The sequence below is a fragment of the Lepidochelys olivacea genome (genome assembly GCF_965140295.1).
Source record: "Lepidochelys olivacea isolate rLepOli2 genome assembly, chromosome: 13".
Lineage (NCBI taxonomy): Eukaryota > Metazoa > Chordata > Testudines > Cheloniidae > Lepidochelys > Lepidochelys olivacea.
In genome coordinates, this window is record NC_140423.1 from 21352151 (window position 1) to 21370136 (window position 17986).

At 47.5% G+C, this 17986-nt stretch overlaps 1 protein-coding gene across 6 annotated transcripts in view; it reads right to left on the reverse strand.

The window, feature by feature from the left end:
- Positions 1–12332, reverse strand: part of PLCG1 (phospholipase C gamma 1) — a 95727-nt gene extending 83395 nt beyond the window's left edge. For 2 of the 6 annotated variants that reach the window (XM_084646307.1, XM_084646306.1), the window contains exon 1: positions 11209–11822. In XM_084646307.1, the coding sequence (XP_084502433.1) occupies positions 11209–11410 (202 nt within the window). In that variant the 5' untranslated portion in view covers positions 11411–11822. Of the gene's footprint in view, positions 1–11208; positions 11823–12071 lie in introns of those variants that run through there. The other 4 variants (XM_084646305.1, XM_084646302.1, XM_084646304.1 and 1 more) reach the window with 3 other exon arrangements.
- Positions 12333–17986: the final 5654 nt, after the last annotated feature.

Below are 17986 nucleotides of genomic sequence, written 5' to 3' on the forward strand. Positions count from 1 at the left end.
GTGGCTGCACAAACCCAGTTGCAGGCTTGGACAATAAACTCTGTGGAGCAGAGAGGTGTGTCTTTTTACCTGTTATGTGCCAAGCACATTGGGGGGGAGGAAGGGGCTTCATTTAATGAAGTGATAATTGCACCCACAAAAACCTCATCACTGAGCTAGAGAAAAACTAGGGCCTGTTTCAATGTGGGGAAGTTCTACACAAATCTCGGTTCACTTGAAAGACTCATCCATGTCTTCTCTGAAGGTCTGCCAACCACACATTTACCAGATACGGAGGTTGAGAAGCAATTTATATCCACTGTGGACTTTTCCTTTTCACAAATAAGACTGTTTATTAAGACAACGGGCCATATATTTTTGCACAGCTATGTTGACTTTGGCAGAGCTGTGCCAGTTTACATCAGCCGAGAATCTGACCCTCGGACCTTTTCAGGAGCGGATCTCTCTCTGCAAAGCCACCTCGCACTATGGACTGATCAGTTCGGTCCTCTGGAATTCTGCCAATGGAACGCTCCTATTTTGACGCACTGCATGTGCTAAATAGCAGGATAAAATGTTGCAAAGTTGGCACTCCAGATCTCTAGAGCCACTTCGAGGGACAGAAGGAGAGAGAGAAAACACATCCTGATGCAGTTCAGCCACCGGCACCTCAGCTATACAAATAAGGAATGCAAGGAAGACTGAGTTCCCACTTAGAGCGGGCCAGAAAATGTTTTTTTCCCCTGCAGAAAGTTGCTAATTTTTGGTGACACCCTAAAGACAACATTTGCAACAAAATCTTGAAGCTTTCTGCAGAAACAAATGCTTGTCCCGGAAAAATTCATTTAATCAAAAACCCAATTTTCGATCAAAAAAAGTTTGGATCGAAAATTATTGACCAGCCCTACTTATACTTTTTTTCAGAATGGCCAATCCCCCTGCACCTCTCTCAGAGGCCTCTATCCTTTGCATAGCTAGTCAGCACAGCAGCGCTCCTGCTCCACTTGCCAATTCATCTGTGGGCAACATGTTCATGGAACAGAATCAGGGAAGCAACAGAGGAAACTATGAGATCTTCGCCTTCACTTGCATGCAATGCAGGACACAGACACGAGATAAAGAACGTTTTAGATATTAAACTGGTACTACACGTGATCCTAGCCAAAAGGTTGAGAAAGTGATAACAGACATCCCAAACACAGAGAGATGTGCTAAGAAGATTGACTCATGCACATCTGCGTGGAGGTCTTCGATGGCCACAGGGTTTTGAGAGTATTTTTCATTTGCCAGTACAAATCATGCTGCGTGAGAGTCTGTGCATGTGCGACTTCTCCTCCTCGCCCCCCCAACACATTCTCTTTTTCCCTGTCCTCCTCCAGAAAGTCACGAACACTCGACACACACACTGGCATGATCAGGTTTTTACTTAATAAACAAAAGCTTCCCCCTAAACGTTCCAAGCTTGTTTTAGGGAGAGATGTTCAAAAGCACTGAAAGGACTGAGGAGCACGAGCCCTGCTGACTTCCAATAGGACTTGTACTCCTGAATCTCATGGGTCCTTTGGAAAAATCCTCCCCCCGACAAGACACAATCTCAGGATGCTGCTTCCCTTCGGTTTGACAACAGGGTTTGGTCAACTCATTTACATGCGGATGCTTTCTGCTGCAGCAAAATGAGAGCCAGACACCTTCTCCAACAGACATGACAGGCTCCCATGGGTCTCCCCCCAGTTTGACCTTTGCAACAGGTCCTGCCTTACTTTCTAAAGAGCTAAGATGTGAAAACTTAGTGTGACAAGTGCACTAAGCCTATGTCCTACAGGCAACCCCGCTGTCCCACGTGAGCGCTTTATTGCATCCCCAGGGACTCCAGTGCAGCTTTATTTGACCTGTAATTAAATCCAGACTTCTGCAAGGAGATGGTTTGTGATGCTCCCTTTGACTGACGGGCTTCACTGCATCCTGAGTTTGTTACCACACAGTTTGGGGAATGGCAACAGCCACGTATCATCAGATTATTCATCTGGCAGGCAGGTTTCTGGCTCCCTTCAGCAATGTTTTATGGACCGGATGATACAGGCACCAGGATTTCTAATGCCCCAGTTTTAGCCTAAGTGATGTCTTGCTTTGCCACAGAGAGATCCAGTTACATGCTCACATCGATCATCTGCAACCCAGGCTGCTAACAATGTTTTCAGCGTGCTTTGAAAAAAATCCCACGTGGCCGCTAGCAATCGCCATGCAGCTCGTGATCACAGTGCTGCTAGCTAACGGGTGCCAGGAGCACACAGAGTGGCTTGGAGAGGAGGGGAAAAACATAGCACCTGTTCAATGGCACACAGCAACCCTAAGCAAATGGAGAGAAAGAAGAATGCCAATGGAAATTCCATGAGCGCATCCACAGGAAACCATCAATGTCCAGGACATTAACTGCCAACCTGGAGTTTGGCCAGAACATACCTGCTCTGCCAATGGGATCTTTAACAACCACAAGTGGTCAGGACCTCAGGTTTTACATCTCAGCTGAAAGATGGCACCTGTGACACAATGCCACACCAGTCTGGTGCTGGGGCTGTGGATCGGAGAGAAGAGGGCTACTTGGCTTCCAGTTGCGAATTAGCAGGCACTAACCTATCCAGATCCTGCTTAGCATGGACAGACATGACTGTAGCACAAAGTAGCACAGCTGAGAACAAAACCCATGTGGCCAAAGCAGAGATTTATTTTTTTTTAATTCCATTTTATGTTGTTTGATATAGTTTCTCTCTGGTGTAGAGAAAAGATTCAGTCTCTCTCTTACTGGCGACTCCAGGAGACCCCAAAGGATACAGCAGCCGCATAAAGGATTTCCCCTCCACCCCACCAAGTCTCCCTGCCCAATGGTGTGTTTCATTCTGTAAAACGGTCATATCGTCTGTTTCACCCAGGGCAAGGAATGCGCTGCAGCAATCGGCATGAACTGGAATACTTCTGTGGAGTCCCAAGAACCCTCTCTCTTCCCCTCAACCGCAAAGCTCTTGTTCCTAGAATTTTGGAGATTCCATTAGTTCCAAGCAGCTTTGAGAACAGACCATTGGCCACGTTTTTTCTATCATATTCGGTACTCTGGGTTCCAGATCTCTGCCACAGACTTGAGGAGGACAAGTCACTCCTCACTACGTCCATCTCCCAGCTGAAAAATACCAATGAGGCTTTTTTATCTGCCTTTGGGGGGGGTTAAGTAATATAAGGAAGAATACCACTAGGCACATGGCATTAGTATACTCTGTCCTTCGCCCTGAGGTTCTCAAAGCACTTCAGAGTTATTCGGTAACCACGCCAGTCTGTTGGCACAGATAGAGAGTTACTGTTCCCATTCTACAGATGAAGAAGCTAAGGCACAAAGCAGTGAAGAGGTCACACAGTGACTCAGATGACTGGTGCAGGGATCCAAGACTGTTTAAGGCTGTAAAAACTAAACCTACTGCAAAACTCCCGACCGAAACATAAGGTACTAAAACAATCAATGCAAAAGAGAGAGAGAGAGAGGCAGGCCAGCATTTCAAACCCAGTTCATTCAGGTTACATTTACTACCACGTTCACGTATCTGACAGGCAAGACTGCAAGTTTCCACACGGCAGAATTGAACAAACATAAATCTTATTTGCATCAGCCCTGGAAAACTGGAAGTAAAGTGACAGGGACCGCACAGCTAATAAGACTTTGATCCCCGCCGCATGGGGCCCACTGCAACCCTTCTCAGCCAGCAGGGCTTAGAAATTAAAACTGGCGCTTTACAACTCAATCACCCAGGAGCCAGGGACGAGACCAACAGAACAGGCATGCAGTGGGCAGAGCAACGGTGCTGGTTGCACACGTAACACAGGTCTCTCTCTTCCCTGAAAGGCAACCCGCAGAAGGAAAGCCTGCGTCCCTTCTTGGCCTCTCTAGGGTATCTAGAGAAGGCCTGAAAGATGGACGGGAGGGAGGTTGTTTTTGAAGGGCTTTTCGAAAACAAGTCTTGTCTAGCCTGTTCTTCCCGAAAGACTTGATGGAGGACAAGAAAAAGTAGCAGGATGAGGACACAGCAGACAAGCAAGCGGAATCTGACTGAGAGGGGAAGTAGCTTTTAATCAGACCGTTTCCATGTTGTTGTTTTTTTTTCTTTTGAGGAGACGAGAGTTCTTTGCTCACCCACATTTAAACACAAACACCTCACTAAGCGGTAAGGAGAAAAGATCTGTTCGGTAAAGATGGAAATACCGCTCTCACCCCTTCAAATAATATCAGAGACCTCCAGCAAAACCAGGGGTGACCAGATCATTTACACTCGACACTTAAGGTAAAAAGACAGGCAGAACCTCCCGCCACCAAAAAAAACCAAACTTTTTTTTGTGAGCCTTCGTTACCCACCACAAACAAAGCAGCACCTTGTCACCTTTGCCATCTGACAAATAGCTGGTAGCAGCTTCATGAACCGCATGGGATAAGATACATGTTGCACAAACAGCAAAGTGGAGCATCTGTACAGAGAAGGGAGGTGGTTTATATTTCTCACTCTGGAGGAGCCATTGTTGAGTTGAGGCTGGGTTCTGTTTACAGTGGGCGAGGTTAATACCAAGACTCGCTGTTTAACAGTGCTCTGAAATCTACATTTTTTCTCAGATTGTCTCAAAAATTGCTATTCTTCATGGGGATCCAAGGTAGGGTGAGTGGTCTAAATCTGGATTTGTTTGAGCAAGGGGCTCCTGAGATATAGGCCCCCTAAAAGTCACATTATTTCAAAAATGTATATAGTTCTTGTAATGTTTTGCACACAGCTGGGGCTCAGACTATGACACTGATCCTCCCCAAACTGATATGACCCACTTGGGACTAGTCTCATTACACTTAAAGCAGGAGATCATCCTGTTTCTTTTACAGAAAAATAAATTTATCTGCTCCAAATTCAGCTGAATCTCGGAACAAACCTTGAATTTTCCAAGGAGTTTCACGACAAACTCATTGATTAAAAAATGGCCAAAAAAATTAAAGTTTCACATTCCAAGTTATGATTTTGGAGCCCCTACAGATTAAAAAGTTACAAATGGCAGCTAGCTAAAAACATGCACTTGGTGGGAGTAATGTGGGGTCTGCATTGATTAACACAAAGAATGAAGAAGTAAGAGTTCTTCATCGTAACAGACAGCCTTATACACCACGATGGGCTGACAACCATTTTTTTTATGACCAGCTCTATTAGGAAGTATCAAGGGCTGATCTATCATAGACCATGATCTCTGAGAGGCTGTGGAGGAGTTTGTCCTGGATTGAATGAACAATTTCATAATTACCAGGATCTTGTGTGAAGTTGCTCATCGAGAACGCAGTGTTTGGTAATGACTAGAGCTAGCTGAGTTATTTTAGCTGAAAAAAATATTTATTGATAAATGGCCTGTTTGCAGAATCTCTCATTTTTGGAAAGGGGAGCCACCATTTTGCAAATTAAAAGGTTTTTTGTTTGAGAAGTTTGATCCAGCTCCTGTCAGTGGATTCTGACCTTCATCAAGAGGGGCAGCTCTCTGGAGCTAACTGAACGGTTAACAGCAGGATCAGCAATGGCTCCTCCCACACAGAAAAGATTCTTCCTCAGAGCCCAGCTGGTTGAAAATCCTTTTCTGCCTGAAAGAAACTGTTTCTTTGTCAGAGAGGTTAACTAAACAAAGCCCACACCTGGGCAATTAACACCACCAAAACTGAGGGTCAGTTAAGGTTGCTCTTTATGTAATATATCTAACGCAAAACCTACAAAGCAAGGAAATGAAGAGTTTTGGGTACCAGCAATACGTATCCTCTACTCCCCATCCAGACATCCACCTCTCCATTAGCACAGTAGCCTTAACTCTGCCCCCACAGGACTCCAGCCTCCCTGCACGCCCTTCCCCAAACCTCCCGTATGTAGTTTCACAGGACTGTGCAAAAGGTGGCATGTGGGGAAGTCCAGTCTGTCCATGGTGGAGGCAAGCAGATGGAATTTGGGGAAGAGGGTGCTGACAGGCTGCATCCGCGGCTGTGGTGCATTCTTAGCCTTGGGTCAGCCACAGACATGCGGAGTTCTCCACTCCAGCCTTTACAAACAGGTTAGCTGTCTCCAGTTAATTGGCAATCAAATCCAGACTACATTTAGGCACCTGAGTAAGAGTGCTGAGCACCTTTGAAAGTCAGGCCACTTTTACATACATGACTAAATAGGGATTTATGAGCCTAACTCCAGGCACCACGTTTAAGAGAGTTGGCCTGCTAGCTCAGGTTCACATAGCGCCATTCGCCTCAGAATACCTGAAAGCACACTCAGGCCCTGTTCTTGTGACATACTGAGAACACACTGCACCCATAAGTACGCTCAATGCCGCACAGGACTGGGCCCTAAAAGAGCACTTCAACCAGGAGGGAAATGCCGCCACCTCTACAGTGGAACAAAACTAAGAGAGTGTCACAACTCTGCAGAGCTCAGGGCAGAACAGGAACAGTGACAAACACAACTACCAGAGAAGCTTGGGGAGGCAGAATATAACCCAGCTGGTACTAGGGGAGGACCCCAGAGCTAAGAGTGCTACATATGTGAATGACCACCAATGGTCAGGCCCTTTCTTCAGCCAAAGGTGCAAGGCCCGCTCCTGACTGGAGGTCATGGCCTCAAAGTCAGCTGCTGAGCCAGCCGGAAAGACGAGCAAGCTGCTAAAACTGCCACCCCTGGAAAGCCTTACACAGCAGCCTGGTGTGAGAGAATGGGACCTGAGCAAAAGCACAATACAGCTGTGCTATTTGCACCACTCCCATCCGTGCTGAGTTCCCAGCACCGTTACGAGCCCCCACTTTCCTACAAGTCATTTGTCTGTTACCCACCCCAGCTTGGTTCCTGGGAGAGTGTGTGTGTGGGGAGGGGTTTCCCAGCTTTACCTATCAAACTCAAATGTCTACAGGGAAAGGAATTAAGGCCTTCCACATTTCAGGCACCTAATTCTATATTTAGGTGCCTAAATGTAAGTGCCCTGAATCTCAGAGGCCACTGAATGCAATGGGAGCTACAGGTGCTTAGCCACTCTGAAAAAAAAAATTCTTTCTTTCCCAAAGGAGCGGAAGGAAATTTGTTATCGAACAGCAAATGGTCTAGCTTGGACCCCAATCCTTCAAAGACTTATTGTGCCCCTGCTTAAATTCATACATGAATAGTCTCTTCAAAGTCAATGGCATTACTTCTATGTAGGCGTTTAATCAAGTGCCCACATCTTTGCAAGACTGGGGCCTCAAAAATCTGAAAAATCCTGGAAACTTTAACATACTCTAGATCTTGAAACTCTAGATAACATATTGTCATTAGAAGGGGAAGAATTCTCATGGACAGTCAGTCCCTCACTGTTTTACCTACTTGCTTAAAGCAAACAAACCTGTCTACTGGACCAAGGCAATAAAATAAAAATTCATTGGACACAGTTAAGGAAAAATGTAACATAGTGTTAAAGTCAACAGGAGATGTGCACCTAACTCCCTTGGGCCCCTTTGCAAATTCCAGCATGAAATTAGGTAAGGATCCCCAGCACTGTGACTGTGCACTACAGAAAGCCTGGCATATTCCACCCCAGAGAAGCTGCATTTCTGCGGCGAGTCCAGCGATCCCTGGACATGCAGAGTCTGTAAGTCCTCTTGTGATGCACCAGATGGAAGATGCTATTGAAACAAGACATCATCCGGCTCTCTTTTACAATTGCTTCAGCCGCCTGAACTATCTCTGCACAGAACTGAACAACTCAGCCCTTTTCAGTCAGGAACCTGTCATGTCTATTTCCGCCTAACACTTCCCTTTCTAGTCTTCTCTCTGAAGTGGGAAATCACATCCCACCATCAGCTCTAACTGTTGCAGTTAAACTCTACCCTCCCTCATCTCTATTAACCAACCTTACCTCCAACATTTATTATTTGTATTGCAGTAGGAGCCCCAGTCATTGATCAGGACCCCACTGTGCTAGGTGCTGTACAGAGAAAGGAAAAAAAAAAAGACAGTCCCTGCCCCAAAGAGCTCACAGTCTAAGTGTGAGATAAGAGACAACATATGGATACCGACAGGTGCGGGTACGAGGAAAGGATGAGCCAATACTGGTCAGCATGACAGGCAGGGGTCTCAGCACACCAGCAGCCCAAAGAGCTTGTAGGCATCACGGCAAAGGGGATTTTTGAGGAGGGATGTGAGGGGGGATAATGAGGGAGCTCTGCAACGTTTATGGAGAGCACCTCCCAAGTGCATGGGGCAGCACAGGAGAAAGCGCGCAGGTGCCTGTTTGCAAGTATAACTGGAGGCTGGCAGCGTGGGCCAAGCACCACCAACTCGAAAGGGAACGAGGGACGATAGGTACGGTGGGGATAGGCCGTGAAGGGCCTCGAAAGTGAAGAGCAGCAGATTATGTTGGATGTGACAGAGAAGGGGAATCAGGGGATGTACCTATTGCCCAACTCCCTTTATTGTGCTAATACATCTTAACATGCTGCCCTCCCTGTTACAGAGCCAACGTGTTGCTTAGATTTCACTTACACCCCTAACGCTTTTGGCGAGGAGAGGCCGCAGGGCTCCAGCCCTCCAGAGACTCGTCTCCTTTCATAAGGCATTAGCCTAACAAACGGGAACAGGCGCTGCTTGCCCTCCCTTGGTCCTGCAGGAAAAGCAGCTCCACTGAAGACTCCTGTGGCAATATTAAATGTTTCAAACCTCTGTGTTTTGGGCATCAAGACAGAATCACAATAAGCTGCGAGGAGGAACTGTGATCTAGTGGCTAACACATGCGCTTGGGACAACCCTTGGGTCTGTCACAGACTCATTGTACAAGTTAGTCATGACGCTCGATGCATCATCGGAAGGCACTAATATATAGGGTGACAAGGGCAATATAAGAATCTGTGTAAAACAGACCAGACCTTGCGTAAGTCACTGTGCGTGTTTCAGTCCCTGTTTCCTCTTGCAAAATAGGGATAATATTTACTCGCCTCACGTGGGGTTATAGGACTTAATTAAAAAGGGCCCTGAGCAACTTGGAAAGAAGTTAAAAGTAGTTTCCGGTTTGACCCCAATACCTGAGCCCCCTACTAGTCTTTGTGGGTTTACGTGCACTATTTCCTATGCTTTTCTCATTCTTGTCCTTGTGTTAAAGAGCCACATCAAACGCCAAGGAAAACTGACTAAGGTCCTGAACCAGCAAACAGGTCTGCTTATGGGTCTGCCTACACAAAGCAGCTTGCAAGATCAGGACCAAACCCTGAGGCCCACTACACACAAAGTGTTGTCAAATGCACAAAGGAAACAAATGGAAAAAAGGAAGTGTTCTTCTCTCATGCCTCAGGTCCTACATGTAAAAACAGAAGAGGGGTTTAAACTATTGGGTTGCCTTCTGTAAAGATGTTTTACAGAGCTTAGCTATCCTCAGATATAGAGGTGCTGTTAGTAAATATTTCATGGGGGAGGGGGTTTGTCACAGACTCCAACCTTATCCTAACTTTTTGCAGTCATTTACCAAGATGAAAGTCAAATAAATATCCAGCATTCTAGAGTGCTATTTAGTGTCTGATTTTTATGGCACCCATCTAAAGACTAACATACACCACTCTTTACTTATGAGCCATGCAAACTGATCAAATAGCAGGTGGTTAACTTGCAGACAGAATTGTCTCAAGGAAGCAGAAACCAGATACCTTATCAATTATCACGCTGTTTCACGAAGGAGACAGGAGAGAGCCACTCTCCTTTAGAATTCAATATTGATGCCCAGTTCGTACTACAAACATTGCAAGGACAGATACAAAGGATGCAGCCGTGACTTTAGACCTAGCCTACAGGCACCGTTCTTACTGGAACCAAGTTCATACCAGACTACAGCCCCTACAAGCTAATGCACATCAGAGCACTAGCCATATAATATTACTGGCTATAATTATATTAGTATGTCACAGTTTAGTTAGCACAGTTTACAAGAGGATTAGAACTCATCAATCCACCACCCAGCTGTGACAACATCTGCTTATGTGCCTGCAAGAGAGAGAGAAACTGGTCACTCAATAGCTTATTTGACAAGACAAGCTTTCTTGTTTTGCAGATTGTTATCAAGCTCAAGGAAAATGAAAAGCAGCAGAAGAGTCACTACCCACAACGTTAATTTCTTCACCCCTATTTGGCACTGAAATCTCTCTCTCCAGCCCTCCATTGCTTCAGGTCTGACCTCACTGTAGTGATCAAAATCAGGGCTGGACCTACCAACTCTGTCCACAACTTTAAATACCAGAGTAAACAAAGCAGCCAACTAATTAATGGCTTTAAGATAAAAATTCGGTCTACAGACAGTTAAGAGTCATTTAAGTGGCTAGACTGCTGTCCTCGTAAGCAGGCACTGATAACAAAAGGAGTGTGTATGTACATGGAGTGTGATTCCCACACAACTAACACACAAATCAAAGATGGTAGGGTGCGGGGGGGATCCAACTTGATAAAAGTGGGTCAGGAGGTTAAATAACCCAATTTAGCTCCAAAGACTTCAGACTTTTTGGATCATTTGCTCTCGCAAGTAAAACACAAAAATTTAAACTTCACTTTAATCCCGCCCCCCCCCCCCAAACATTCAGGTACTCGGACCATGAGAACTGAGATACACTACATTACAGCAGCAAGAATGGATTAACAATACGTTTAGTTTTGAATCCTGAGGAAACAGGAAATCTATTTTTCTCTTGCAGTTTGAAGTTTTAGGAGGTGGGGTGGCGGAGGGAGACAAAATAAAATGGGCCAAAACAGATGAATTACCAGATGATTAAGACAGATGTACTTCTTCCTCCGAGAGAAATAAGTGTTTATACTAAAACTGAATAAGTGTGATTCCGGATGGGCAAGAGGACCGAACCTGGAGCGAGGTAGAAATGTAGGTGGCAGTTTTAGATCCAGGTTTGGGTAGCATTACCACTTCCATACCAGTAGTGGAAACAGGAGAAAAACGGTCAGGCGATTTTTAAAATAAACTGGTTAGTTTATTGCCTTAGGGAAACTTCCACTGCTGCATCTGTTTTGCAGAGATCCTCGCTTAGCCAAAACACAGCCCGTCACAGGGCCAGCCTCACCTCCATGCACCACAAGACTGCCAATCCGTATTCATATTCGGATGTTTGGGGAATCAGAGGCAACAGTGGTCAGTGTTGTTTAAAAAAAGACAGACAGACAGAAAGACGAATCCACTTACTCGCTCCTTCTATTTTCTCCGACCCTCTGCTCCAAGTGATCTGCCTGGTTTCTAGCTTCACCTGGAAAGTTTTCCTCTCCGGCCTCTGCGATTTCTTAGAGTAAAACAAAGTCATCACGGTGCCAACTTCCAGGCTCCTGCAGAGGTGAACCACCTCCGCTTCGGTCTGGACGCAGGGTCCATTGGAAAAGCCAGACGCCATAGCGCCCCTCCGCCGCCTCCTTCCCCAAACGCGGCGAGATTTCCAAACACAAGGGATCTGCAGCTCACTTGTGGCGCTTGGAAGACTTGAAACACAAACAATCCAAGAAGCAGCTTCAGTTCATGGCTCGCCGGGCAAGAATCGCCCCTTCCTACGGGGGGGGGGGAATGAGTGTTTATATGGGGGGGAGGGAGGCTAGAAGGGCAAAAGCACAAACCGATCGCTTGTTCCCCCAGCCCTCCGCTTTTCACTCCCCCCCAGGCAGCAGAAAATCGCCTCTCTCCCGGTTTGAATCATGCACCATTTTTTTCCTCCTTCCCGAGCGGAGCCCAAAGCGAAAGCAGCCAGACACAAAGCATTCCCGAAGAGCCTGGCTCCTCCAGCAAGACTGGGTTGCAAAGAGCGCGTGCGGGGGGGGGGGGGGGGGGGAGGTTACTTTGTGGCCCGACTTGCCTTTTGTTCGGGGCCCCCGGTTACAGCCCGTCCCCCGCACGCCGCCACACACACGCACTGGCTTCCCACCCCCGCAGCTGGCGAGTCTCTCTCTGCATCGATCGGAGACGGATCAGATCTCCCGAGAGCTCAGCAAGAAATGGCTGAAAAATCCAGCTGCCTGCCTCAGTTTCACCCTCCAAGGCTCTTTTGTGTCAATTTCACCCACCAGCCGCAGCGGGGATTATTCCAGCCCCTCCAGCTCCAACACGTGCATTAGGAAAAGGACACCCCCCCCACACACAGAGCCGGGGGGCCTGAAATATGGGGCTCCCGGGGGGGCAGAGAGCAGATCAATGGCTGCGGGTTCGCGCTCCCGTTCCTTCCTGGCCTCGGGTTCTCCGCCCCTGGCTGGCTGCCTCCCGTGTAATGTGCCCCCCTTGGGGGAAGTGCCATGCGGCGAGTGAGCTGGGAGACGTGGTACACTCTTCCCCCTCAGCCCGTCCCCTCCCAGCCTTCGTGTAAAACAAAGCAGGGCAGAGAAGCCAGAGATCAGCCTCTTAAAGAGACACCAGACCCGTTCCCTCTGGAGCCCTAACCCCCTCCCCTCGGCACGCTGTTACCTTGCCTGGGGCGTGGGGTCTCTGCTTCGCTCAGGTCCACAGAGGGCCTCTTCTAGCAGGAAAGCCCTGGGTGGGTATCAATCATCTTCACACACAGCCACATGTGCCGGGGGCAGGGGGGGAGGGCAACAAGGTGGCATGCAAGTGAGAGGCTGGAGGGGAAGGCACCTGTGGGACTGGGTGAAAGGGAGACAGACGGGGCAGCTTTCCTTCTTCCCCCTATCCAAATCGGCTCTGGGAAAGCCCCCCTCCTATCCCCCCCTTAAGAGTCACAGGCCAGCCAGCCAAAGCTGTACTGCTTAAGGCTGGAGGGGATGGGGGGGGTCCTGGCACAGGGAAGCTTCCTTCTCTGCTCATGCCAGCCCCATGGCTAGGCTCCCAGGCTGGCCCTGCTCCTCCAGCTGCAGAACAGGGCAGTTTCTGCCTAATAAATCATCTCTCTCACATACACAGCTCACCCGACAGGATGAAAGGAAGACAGGAGAGTTTAACAGGTGGAGAATTTAGTTCAGGACATATTGCTGGGTCCCCAGACAGGGATACCTAATGCGGACTGCCCACCAGCTGCCCCCATGCTATCTGGGGACAGGCACAGCAGAGCCCCTCCCCGCCAAGATACCTGTACAAGCAGCAGCTTCGGTGCATGAGACTTTCTCTGCCAGGGCTTCTCCCCTATATTGTGACATTCACACTGCTCCCCACCTGTGTGTTCTTCCACCCTCTGGGATGATGATGATGTCATCACAAAGTAATCCCCCTGGGTTGAACAAGAGATGACTTTTGTGTTAGGCTAGAATCAGTGCTGAGGAAGGACACCCAACTCTAAAGAGACTCTGGGCAGTGGGGCATTGGAGTTTCATAGTTGTGGGAGGTAGCATGGGTCCAAATGGAGGGCAGGCAAGCAGAGAAGGGAAATGCCTGAACTCACCCAGCAGGTCCCTGGCCACGCCAGGAATAGAACCAAGAATTCCTGAGTTCCAGTGTAGCGCCCTCGCCACTAACCACACATGGGGCACTAGGCTGTGAGTCAGAAGACCTGGGTTAGCATCATCATTTGTATTACGGTAGCACCTAGTGGCCCTAAGCCAGTCCAGGGCCCCATTGTGCTCGGGGCTGCACAGACACATGGTAAGGGGCAGTCCCTGCCCTGAAAAGGTGCCAAAACAAGACAAAGGGTGGGAGGAAGGCGACATCATCCCCGTTTGACCAATAGGGAACAGAGATATTAAGGCCCAGATGCTCAAAGGTATTTAAGTGCTTGACTCCCACTGGTGTCTAGCAATGAGCATTGGGCCTAGTGACTTGGCCCCAGGCATACAGAGAGTCTGTGCCAGAGCAGGAATTGAACCCAGCTCTATCTGAATCACAGGCAAATCCCTTAACCAAGAGCCCATCTTTTCTATCTGCTACTTCCCCTCCACACTGAAAAGTCCTTTACTAAACCCAAACCGGACGGAACTTCCTTTGCCGGATTGCTCCATGCCGTAATGTTTCATGAAGAGGAGGAGAGCAGCTTTCCTCTTCATGCCAGGTTTGTGTTAGCATCCAATAGTGCCAGGCCAATTGTGCAGTGCTACATCCTCATTCAGGCCAGTGGCAGGAAACCAAACAAAGAGAGGCTTAGTGTGGGGATAAGCGGTTGCTTTGGAAAGTATTTAAGAGCTGTTTGTCACTTTCATTCTTTGGAAGCCCCCCGATTTCCCTTCTCCTCCCCAACCCCAAATCAGCAGGATACAACACAATGACATTAGGGCAGGCTGAGTTTTCATCAGCCATGGTGCTTTTTTTTTTTTTTTTTTTAAAGTGTCCATGAAACTATTTGCTCTGATTAAATTGGCCAACAGTCCCTCACTATGGTGCAAACACCACACAGCAGCAGCCGGGAGGCTGTGGACAATTTTATTGATTCCTAACAGCATTTGCCTATCCAATACAGGGGAAACTAATAATAAATCACACTTTTTAAACACTAATTTGTCTTGCTGGTAAGAATTACTGTGGCCCTGTTTTACAGGCTGGTCTGTGTTTTTCGCTTTGCACAAGAAAATAATATGTAGAAACTGCGTGGGCACTGTGGGACTCCAAATCACCCTATCTACTTACTTTACACAAAAGGCCAGGCCTAGCTACATACATGCTGCTGCTCTGTCTGCGTTCTAAGCCATAGAACACAGTGAGCACCACGAGAGGGCTCACATTTAAAAGGATACGATCCAATTCCTATACACTACAGAGACCAGGAAAGAAAGGCCATAGAGGTTAAGGGCCTGCCCTCACCCCTACTAAAATGACTAGGAAATGTTGCCATTGGTTGCACTGCAAGTAAAATCAAGGCTCTATATGATGTGCCCAACATGAGAGAGGAATTTGATTGCCATGCCAGGATTAAAACTCCTAAACTTCCTGGCTCCCAGACCTGTGCTCAGGTCACTAGCGCAGGCCTTATGCCGTGCAGAAGAGTTTCAGCATTCTGCAGCTTCTCTCTCTCCCACTGCTTCTCTATCATAACTAAGGGACAAATCCTGCCCTTGCCCTTTTGGAGGGTATGGATGGCCCTGGGTAAGACAGAACTGGTGTGGTTCTGCTGGGCAAGAGCAAGCATGAGTTTGTGCAGAAAGTCCCAGCTGCCTGTGGTTGTGAAGCACACCTCCACCGAAACGGACTATGAACCACAACTGCTCAGATGTGCCAGCACATGCTTGAGCCAGCACAGCCCTGAAACTGCAGAGGTGACTGCAGAGCAGCTGGGCTGCTACTCCATGGCCTAAGGGCAGATCCTTTTCCCTACCAGCTCACACAGGGAATTCCTTCTTCCAGCCCCTGTACTCAGAGCAGGTGCACAAAAGTCAGCCTGTTGCAGGAGCCTTATCCAGAGCATTTTCATGCACAACATTATCCAGTTTCCATGTGCAATCATGGTATTTTCATGTGCAGTTAGTCATATATTATGTACATGCAACTGTCAGGTATTCTGCATGTGTTATTTTTAAAAATGTACAAACTACGCATTGGCAAAGCAGAGAGCTGCTATTTACAGCCACTTAAAGTCAGAAGTGACATGAAGTTACCTGCAGTGGTGGGTGAGGGGACCAATCCAGGAAATGAGTAAGTAGTCCGGTCAGACAGAGGTTCTTTGTACAGATCTTCAAAATGATCCTAAGATGCATCATTTGGAATTCAGTCCATTCCCTCTAGGCCTGGAGGATGAAATAATGTAAATGTGAAATACCCGTGTAACTGACCCCAGAAGGGCCACAGGCAGGGGTTGGCCCCAGGACTCTCTTCACTCAAAGCATCAGCTGTTAGTGCTTGAGTTAAAGGATAAAATCCCCTTAGCTGGTGGCAGTAACAGATCCATTAACCTCTTCTGTGGGTTACGTTCACAACATCAAAACAGAGAAGGTAGATTAAAAACCTCAAACATTCTTTCTGGAAGGTTGCAACGTAACATGACTTCAGTTCTTAAATTCCAGAATGTTAACATACAAGAAGCAAAAACAAAGAGAAAGCAGGCTGCTCCCTAATGTAAACGGAAGAATCTACTCCTGGCTTACAGGGCCCAGGTTCTTGTCTGGGACTCAGGGTCTATCACCTGGGGAGCTGTAATGTCAGTCCCACCTCCCACCAGTGTGGTGCAGCGAAATATAAAAGTGAGAGAGAAAGATATTCTTTGAAAACAAACTACAGGTTTATTAGGGATAAATAACAAAGTATGGGATATCAGAGGAAAACCAAACAATAATAAAGACGCAGATGTGGTTGCTTCCCCGATTGAGCCTGAAGCTCATGTCCCTAAACGACCCCTCCCTTGGTAACAGCCTAACATAAAAAATTAAAACCCCCAATACTGTACTGCAGTCTGATGGCTTCTGGTTGATGATGGTGAGTGCCTTGCTTGCAGCTTGAGATCATTGGATCCAGGACCTTCAATTGCTGTCCCTGGCCAGGCTCAGTCCAAGGAAGTTGTTACTGGATAGGCGGTGCTGGAACCTGGACCCAAGGATGGAGGATGGATCAGCAACCAGGATACTACAGGTAAGGGGCCGGTAAGATGATGATGTTGCCGTCTGGATCCGATGAATCTTGGTCTGTCGCCCTCGCAAACAATACGGCACTTGGCTGCCTTCTGAACGGACAGCAAGAATGTCCGTTTTGCGCAGTCTATTTATAGCCTCTGTGGTGCGAAGATTCTGCGGTGGAGCCAGTTAGAACTGGTCACCCCACAGTCAGTTACTGTTCGGACAAAACTGTCCAGGAAGATGGGGTACCAATATGGAGTCCCTGCTGTCCTTCATGGAAAACGCCAATTTGAATGTTCACTCCATCTTTGATTTGAATCCCCATAACCTTATGTCAACAACAAACATAGCAAAACATTCAGTAAATCATATGAAACCCTACAGAACCTTAGAGTAAGCAAAACCAAACATGAATTCGAGGGAGATTCCCCCACACTAAGGCAGAGAGGCACTAGTCACCCTACTTTGCTCTAGGCGGGCTCTTTGCAGACTGACTGCACAGTGCACGCACAACAAAACCCACAATGCTTACTTCCTTACACAGCCCCCTCCCCTACAATCAGGACCAGGAAACCCCTTACTCTGAAAGGGATAGCTTATGATTTTAAGCACAGTTTTCAATACACCACATGGACCAGCCATTGGGGCAGGGAAACACAAAGACTCTCACTCTCCTAATGTTAATTACCCACCCTCATGTCTTTGTTATTTGTTCCAGGGAGCCATATCCAGTCTGTTCTCTGTGTCTGAGTGCCTTTGGAGTAGGGGGTTGCTCACTGGCATTGCCCTGGGTACAGGTGGGGGCTCCAGCACCAATGACAGATCTGTGCAACCCCAGCTGGGATATCAGGTAACAGCGACAGCTGTCCAGAGGCAGCTGGCTCTAACTCCTAGGCCACACTTCCACCTTGTACAAATATTGGGGACTGGTGGAGTCGGGACTCCTGGATTCTGTTCGTAGCTCTGCCAAGTCACTTAACCTCAGTGTGCTGGACATTCCCCTTCTGCCTCACCGGGGTGTTGGGAGGGATAATGATTGTTTGTAAAGCACTTTGAGATCTCCCAGCTGAAAGATGCTTTTGCAATACAAACTATTAACGGGCTCATCTGCTCTCCTAGGGCCCAAACCTGCAATTCCTCAAGTAGGCACTGCTCCGAGGAGTCGACTCATTCTGCAATGACATTACTTGCATGAGTGTTACCAGACTGGGATCTGTATTTCTGTAGTGTTCAGGGGGCAATACCCTGCCTGATAAAAGCAGCTGATAACAGTGACCTGCAAATTGAAACCATTTGTTTTGCTCCCTTCTTATGTATAAAAAGCCCAAAGTGTTCTCCAGGCGTTCTTTGCTTGCTTATTTTTTTACATTGGGTCATTCCATTCATGTGTTGTCTACCCTGGACTCCTATGGGTAGACTCTATGGAGTGTTTGAAAACTGGTAGCATTGTGACATCACAGATATAAAGAAAGTGAAACCTGGTTAATTGAGAGGAAGACAGT